Below are 8,369 nucleotides of genomic sequence, written 5' to 3'. Positions count from 1 at the left end.
CAATGAAGTGTTAATGTTCCTCCTAATATGAGTAATCTTGTTATTAATCAATAATAGATGATTGAATTGTATTATTCAAAGGATGGGGAGTGAAAAGATCAATGCAGCAGAGAATAACCTCGGAAGTCACTTAGCGTGAGAAAGAAAAGCTTCACATTCGAGCATTGGTTGATCTTAGCTTAGTGTGCTAGCTGTTGCTTCATTTCGTATGGTGATCGATAACGCTTTACAGTAGTTTCAACAGTTGCTTCTAGAGTCGAAATTTGAGAGATCTTTGACGTTTTGCCGAATAAATGGTAAACCCAGCATCATTATTACTTTGTTACATTGAACTGTAGCTTAAAACTTGACATAAACAATAAAGTATTCTACCTGCAGATTATTACCATAACAACGGGTTGAATCCAAAATGTCCAAATTTCTTCATCATCATAAAATTGCAGTGATTCTTTCCCCTAAATTAAACTGGGATGTTCACGTATCGCGGACTTGAATGTTGAGCCTTCTAAGCCAAATAGAATGAAGAATCATATGAAAAACATCATACCTCTTAGGAGGGAAATTGACCTCAAAATGCCTCCTTACTTGAAGTCCTCTCTTCTGCATTTTAATGTACTGTTTTTGAGATATTGCCATCAAAATCTTCTTCAAATTAGGTATATCATTTGAAGTCATTTCAACAGCAAAACTTTTCCAATTCAAAACATCACTAAAAGGTGCTACATAATGATCTTTCAATAGTACAGGAACACATCCCATGTAAAGTGCTTCAACCATTCTTGGACTAGCCACTTCCCATCCACTAGGACAAATACAAAACTTACTCTTTCTAATCATACCATAATATGAAACATTCTTAGGAAGATACTCATGAATTTGCACTTCTTGATCATCATTGTTTCCCCATTTTTCCATTAACACTTGCCTTATGTAGCCATGAATACCTCCCGCGTGAAAGACTAAAACAGAACGTTGGGACGGAGATGGCCCTCCAATTAAGCCTTTCATTGTACCTTGAGGGAGATAGATTTCTGGCAAAGTTACATCCTTTGAGGGATTAAATCTTTCAGAAGTGTTCGCGTTGCATAGTACTCTAATCGAGTTCTTGTACAAGTATGGAACCGCTGTGGAAATTTCAGGAGCCTGCAATATATCTATCACTCAGAAAAACGACTTGAGATGTAATATACACCAACTCATATACATTCAAGAAAATATCAAAATGATCTCGAGACCTTCCATTTACCAAGGAAATGCTGTCCAAAAAGGGCTTAATGAACTGTGATTCTTAGGCCTTTGGTTAATCATCAGTCTTTGAATTAGGAAAGTTTTTCTTTTGTGTGTTGATGCTTTTCTTCAACTTTCAGTACTTGAGTAGTTTAAAAGAAAAGGGAAAAGGTAGTCATTAGTCTCGTATTTGCTCTTGACTTATAACTCCAGTATGGACCAGCTAGATTCTACGTCCCAAAAAGATTTCAAGAAAATATCCAAATTTACTCATCTAATTTTTTACTATGTTTGAGATTATCATTCGTTATGTTTCAGGTTGGAACTCTGTTAAAGTCAAGAGAATACGAGATGATTTGCTAACGACACGTATGAATGACCCTAAAATATAACTGCTAAAATTAAAATATTTCGTATAGTATAGGGGTAAATTTGACCATTTTCCCCTCAGAAAAGGTGGTGATTCCTTACCCAATCATGGCAAGCAAGCATGAAATGATCAGATCCAAGGCTTCTATTCCAATAAGGGTATTTTGTGGAGATACCATCAATATAATCAGCAACTGTATTCTTCATAGGACCCCATTGGTGAGAATCAACAACATAAACATAGCTTACTATGGAAAACACACTGAATGGAAGGAAGTAAACATGAGCTTTCTCAGGATCATTCGTCCGAAATTTGCTTATCTCAATCTGATGAATCATAATTCCTTCTATTCCAAGGATACCTTCACTTGAACTATAATGAAAAACAGGGGGTTCACCTTTCTCGTATACATAAATCTTGAAATGTTTTTCCATTTCTATATAGCTCCTGCAAAATTCCAAGTAAAGAATCTTAATTCAATAGCCAATAAGGTTGACAATGATGAAATAGTGACTTCCCTGGAGGAGTATTACATAATTTACTCTGTTGAAAAACTTATGTAATCTTGTATTTTTGCAACCTAGGAACCAAAGACTCAAAACATTATTAATCTAGAGTTTTAGGTAAAGTCTTTTAGGCAAATAATCAAATGGCCTAATACTACATATGTTTATTAGATATAACAGTATCGGATCCAAGAATGGGTTGGCGGGTCCGGCATAACTTAGTGTTATCAGGTCAAAGGGGATGCAAAAAAGCAAGTATAAGTAGAGTTAAATATACATTTCAAAACTCACACTTTCAACATCTAAGTTTTAAATTCTGAATTCAGAGCTGAGATATAACATACCGAAAAGATATGCTAATCCCTAGTTACCTGTGGAAGGCACTGGGGTTCCAGTAACATGGACCTCTAGGGACATATTCAGAGTCATCAAATGTTTCATTATTACTATTACTTTGAGCTTCTCTTATAGCACCCCTCACTTTTCCCAACCCAGCTTCAACTCTCCCTAAATTGCTCAACTTTTTCTTGGAAAAAATCATCTGGGGTTCCTTCCTTGTAACATGATCTACACCATCTTGCTTCTACATAAACATCAGAAAACTATAACTAATTACAACGTGAAAAAAATAATGAATATATACAAGAAAGAACAATTCTCTTATATCCATCTTCCCGGGAAACAATTGTTGGTTGAGCGAACAAAGTCCCCAACTCCCAGTTGAAGAAGCTACATATAAAACGTAAGACATCTTTGTCTGGTTTAGCCCAATAATATTTAGCATATGTAGCTGAAAAAAAGAAGAAAATAGGCTTACTGGTAGCTGGTCCTTTTTCAATTCTGCTGCAAATTTTGGTGGAGAAAACTCTACAGTAGCAGAGAGATTAGTAGATGTAGTCACATTTTTTGCAGAAGGCTGAGAAGAAAGGACCAAAATAGAGTTTTTTGAACTCTGTACACCCAAATACCATGCAGCTAATAGAACTAATGGCACTATAATTAACCATACAGCACTTGAAGGAGGACGATAATACATTAATCCCATTTCCTTTTCTAACTTCTTTTCTGTCAGTCACTAATTATTAAACTCAAATACACAAAAAAGACAAAATTTGTGCATGTAAATATATACACTTCTTGGCGTGATACTTTTGGTATGACTTTGAGAGGGTAAAGTGAAACAGAAGTAAAAAACTAGATTCCTAGGTTTTCATATCACACTATATATGGGTCCACGCCATAGGCAGAGCGACTCTAAAATTTAAATTTAAAGAGTTCACTTTTAGCTTTGGACTCATTATAACATTTAAAATTATGGGTTCAAATTTATTGAAACTTTAGTAGGTTTATTTTATATATAAATTCAAACTCCGTATCGGAAGAGCCTTGGTTATTTCAGCCACCGACTTGGCCGCTTTAAGCTCCTTGGCGAACAGCCGAGCCTAGTTGAGATTGGAGTTCCTCGGCTTTCTGGGACTGTGCCTAAGCCTTCTCCCTCAACATTCGATGTTAAGCCTCTGCAGAGGCCAATTGCGCCCGGGCAGTTTCCTTTTCCGAGGCCAAACGGTCCATTTTGCCTTTTCACTCCTCGGCCTCGACCTTGATAACGTCCATCTCGGCCCGAAGTTGGTCGATCCGATCGATCACCTGTTGGACCTGCAGGTTATGACTGTTAGTCACCAGAGTCTAGCTAATCATCACTAACCTCAAAGACTTTTACCTGTTCCACCAGGTCGGCATGTTCTTTCTGAGCCGCATCCAACTCAGACCGAAGACTCTTAGCCTCTTCCTCGTGTTGTTCACTGAGAAGTTTGTACATGTCTCTCTTCTCAGTAAGCTCTTTGGCTTCGGCCTTGAGGAGGCTCAGCTCTTCTCAGTATCGGAGGAAGGTCTCGTGGTGAAGCACCGAGGCCTGCGAATATAAGGAGAAATATTAAAGATCACTAAGTAACCAAAGTCGGAAAATGAAAAGGTTTGTAATACCTTACCGGATTCAGTGCCTGTTATGCTTCGTTGAATAAGCATGGGGAATCCACCTCATTCATCTTTGCATGGTCCTCTTCAGTCACCAGGCACTGAAGGTAACTATCTACCCCCAACGGGTGCGAAAAGGACCCGGGAATCCTCCGGAACGCAGATAATAATCGATCGCTTTCGACCGGGATCGTCAATCAGGGCAGGGAACCGGTTGACCAGTCTTGGTCTAGAACTAGATCCACCTACCTCCGAGGGTGGACTTTTCCTTGGTACTTCTAAGTCAACCAATCTAGTGACATCCTCTGTTGTGGTCGAGTCCATGCCATCAAAAAAGCTTTGGAGGGGATCGACCACTCCATGGACCCCCTCATTCGACTGCTTCTCCATCGTTTGAGCTTCAACAAACATCGAGTCCGTGTACGAAGGTGATCCCATTATGTCAATAACACCGGGTGGTGCAGAGCCGGCATCTTGAGGGTTCTCGACCCTTACTGTTGCATCAGCCTCTTACATATGTAAGGGATTGGCCTATATTGTTCCCTCCTCGGATGGCACTCGTACCTCGATGGCCGATGGCTCTCAGGCCACTAAAATTTCATCCTCCTTAGACTCGTCCCTGAGTCGGTGGAGTACGCTCGAGTCAAGTACTCGGGAGCTGGAGGTTTCCTTTAATTTGTGGACCAACTTCCTCCTTGGTTTCTTTTTCTCCGAGCTTGGGAGCTCGGAACCCTCCTCCTTTTCTTTTTGCCAGCCTTCCTGAAGCAGGAGACTCAACGGCAAGTCCTCGTCTACAACCGGAGGCCTAAGCTCGACATCCTTAGACAAACCTGAGAGAGAAAGTAAGGGGAATAAGGACTTGATAATAAAAGCAGAGGCCTAACACGACCTGATCGGAAAGCGGATCTTACCATGGGAACGGGCCTCCCAACAGCCCTTCGAGAGTTCGCGCCACAAGCGCTCGAAGTTGGGCATATGAGAAACGATACCCTAGACCCACTTCTCAACTCGAGGAATGGCATTTGGAACCCAAGCAACGACTGCACCATCACGAACACCAATAAGAAAAGGGGAAGTAAACATAAAAATCAATATTAGAAGGGAAGTTCCGCTTATGTTTTGTATTCCAATTCTCGGGAATGGCATGCATTCAGCCGTAATTAGGTCCGAAGTCCTCACTTGGCCAAAACGGCCTTGCCAGCCTCGATCTTGATCCTCATCGATACTAGAGAACGGGGCTTAGCTAGCCCAGCGCACAAGCTTTATGGAGGATCATGATCCTCCACATTGAAGGATGGATTTGACCGAGGCACACCTCGTACCTCTTGTAGAAGTCTATAATGATCAATTCCACCGGTCTCAATGTGAAGGGATAAGTGTAAACACTCGGTATCCTTCGACATAGGTGGTAATGGACTCCTCGGGGTCAGGGACCACTACAATTTTATCGGCCCTGTTGCAATCTATCCGAACCGTAGGGAGGATCTCTTCGGTAATCGAATAGATGTATCTGGAGAAGTCTTCGCACCGGCCAGGTACGGAAGAGGGTTTTTCAACCTTAAAATCGTTATTTACTGAGCATTCTCCGGGGATGAAAAGTTTCAAAGGGTGTTCCTGTACTGGTTCATCGACGGCAGTATGCGAAACAGTTTCTTTGGCTTCATTAGCTTGCCGCGAAGTAGAAGGTGTTTCTTTTTGGGAAACGGTATTTCAGGTCTTTGCCATTTCTTTAAAAATGGAGGATAAATAGAGGAAGAGACGAAGTTGAAGGAGTGCACTTGTTGGATTGAGAATGTGCAAAAGTTCTTGCAAAGGATCTCAAATAAGTTAGAGTATTTAAAACTCACTGCCCAGCTGCCTCCTTCAACGTGAACATGGAAGGGGCCTCACGTTCGCGAAGGCAAACGACTCAGACCCCCTGGAGGCTCTACTTCGCGAATGCGACCAGTGTCTCATGAATACGAAGGCTGGCTTGGCCTACCCTTCGCGAACGCGAGGGCTCCTTCGCAAACGTGAAGAACAAAACGGCCCAGCCCAACCCAGGATACTCTACGTGAACGTGAGTTACCTCACGCGAACGCGAAGGTCCCCGACCCCAGACCTTCGCGAACGAAAATTCTTTCTACACGAACGCGATGGTCCCCTCACATTCGCGAAGAAGGAAACCAGAACTGGGAATTTCTGGTTTCTCACACTTTGCTCCGAGGGGACTGAAACTCACCCGAGCCACTCGAGACCCCGTCCAAAGGCACTAACAGGTCTGTAATCATAATACGGACTTTCTAGAACTCTCGAAACACAAAAACAACAACGAAACCTAGAATAATACCCCAAAACCAAATTGAATCAAACTTTGAACTTCAAGTTTTCCAAATTCTCCTTATGCGCTGAATCATAGTTAGACTACTCGGAATAACACAAATTTTGTGTGCAAGTCTTAAATGATATTACAGAACTATTGCTGGTCTCAAAATTCCATTTGGACCTTGATATCACCAAAACTCACTCCAAACCAAATTTAAAGAACTTCAAAATTCTTCAAGAACCAACTTTCATTATTAGGCGCCAAAACGCTTCCAAGTCATCCAAAACCCGATCCGAACATACGCCCAAGTCCGAAATCATCATACAAACCTATTGGAACCATCAAATCTCGATTCCAAGGTCGTTTACTCAAAACATTGACCGAAGTCTAAATTGGCCTTTTAAGCCAACCTTAAGGAACCAAGTATTTTGATTTCAACCCAAACGCTTTCAAACCCCGAACTAACTACCCCCAAAAGTCATAAATCAGTAAAAGTAAGTACAGAAGTCTTATTTAGGGGAATAGGGTTCTAGAAAGCAAAATGACTTGTCGGGTCGTTATAAAAATAGTGTGTGTTATGGAAATTTGTATCAAATAACCACTATTATCCTTAGCCCCACGGTGGGAACAAAACTATTTACCCTCAAAATTGGATAACAATTGAATTTGTAAGTGGTTTTAAGGATACGTAGATTAAATTGACACAAAGCGATAAATTGAATTGCAATTGAATCAAAGTATGATAAAATGAATTCAAACCACAAGACTTGAACAATAATAGCCTTGGGAAGTGAATCACCCTTGAATAGAATGGACTTTAATTAGTATTAAAACACAGTTGAATAAGAACTTTAAAGAGAAAACAACAGTATATTGCTTTGGGATACGTGTAACAATGTTTTTACAAATAATCAGACCCCATTTGTATAGTAGGGGAGTCCCACCTCAGGTACAATTCTATAAAAGGTAAAATCCCATGATTTGGTAATTGGTCGGTTTTTTATTGATATGTGCCAAGATTTCCGCCGTGATACCCAACTGGTTACAGATATTTCGCCTTCCGTTATTCGGTCTAGCAACGTTTCTTCGAGCTCATTCAAGGTTAGGGTCGATTATGGGGTCATAGACCTGATGTTCTCGAGGACGGGCATTCAAACCTCGTATCTTGGTTCGATAGAACCCGGGGTCGATCTTTAACCCATCATGTTTCAATTTCGATCTTTCGTGTAATAGACGAGCCCGATTTCGACGGTATACAATTGTAGCTTGGAACATAGAGCAATTTGAGGCGAGTTAAGTCTCTTTTCTAACCTTGTAAGAGAAAAATTTCCCCATAGGTGAACTTACTTAATATATAATTATATGTGGGGGCTACGTACGTACGAAGTGACGAGAGTCCATACGTAGCTACTATTCCTGTTATGTCCGGGTAGTTTTAGGCTTACACCATGCTTTGTGGATACTGTAATCTGAACATATTTATTGATTTTCATTGAATGGAACTAAGTTGATGATTTCAAGATTTCAAAGGGTTCAAGTAAATTATTATTTTGAAAAGAATTGAGAAAAGTTACGTTATATTTATATTTAACCGCATTGCAAGTATATTCCGCGATTGGGGTGACTATTTCCACTACTCTCATGGGAGCGGGCTATTCGCCATGGCAGATTAATAGATGCATCCATGGTTTGCACTGTTCGACCCTCGGCAGTGCATAGTTTATAGTTTTATGTTGGATCGGGCCGAACGTCCTCGATGAAATTTGTGTATGATAATAGAATTGGAAGCCCTTTTTATAATTGGCATGAATTTACTGTTTTAAAGAACATTTTTTAAATGAAGGAAGTGTTTTGGATTTCTTAATTATGATGAACGAATCGTTCAGTTATTTCTTGTTCTGAGTTTATTGTTGGCTATATATATCATGCCTAATTACAATCACATATATTTATATTATTGGCCCTAGTAAGTGTCGGAGTCAAACTC

The 8,369-nt window shown here is 40.3% G+C and overlaps 1 protein-coding gene across 1 annotated transcript; it reads right to left on the bottom strand.

Annotated features, from left to right (window-relative positions):
• Positions 1-319: 319 nt before the first annotated feature.
• LOC107761025 (putative glycosyltransferase At5g03795) lies at positions 320-3,181 on the bottom strand. Its single transcript, XM_016579177.2, has 4 exons — positions 2,921-3,181; positions 2,475-2,686; positions 1,699-2,044; positions 320-1,143 (listed from the first exon to the last, which is right to left on the bottom strand). The coding sequence occupies exons 1-4, from the start codon at positions 3,146-3,148 to the stop codon at positions 475-477; spliced, it is 1,455 nt and encodes a 484-aa protein (XP_016434663.2). The 5' UTR covers positions 3,149-3,181; the 3' UTR covers positions 320-474.
• Positions 3,182-8,369: the final 5,188 nt, after the last annotated feature.

The sequence above is a fragment of the Nicotiana tabacum genome, chromosome 5, assembly GCF_000715075.1.
Source record: "Nicotiana tabacum cultivar K326 chromosome 5, ASM71507v2, whole genome shotgun sequence".
In the NCBI taxonomy this organism is placed as follows: domain Eukaryota; kingdom Viridiplantae; phylum Streptophyta; class Magnoliopsida; order Solanales; family Solanaceae; genus Nicotiana; species Nicotiana tabacum.
Note: the sequence above shows the minus strand (reverse complement) of the source record. Positions and strands in the feature narration are given on the sequence as shown.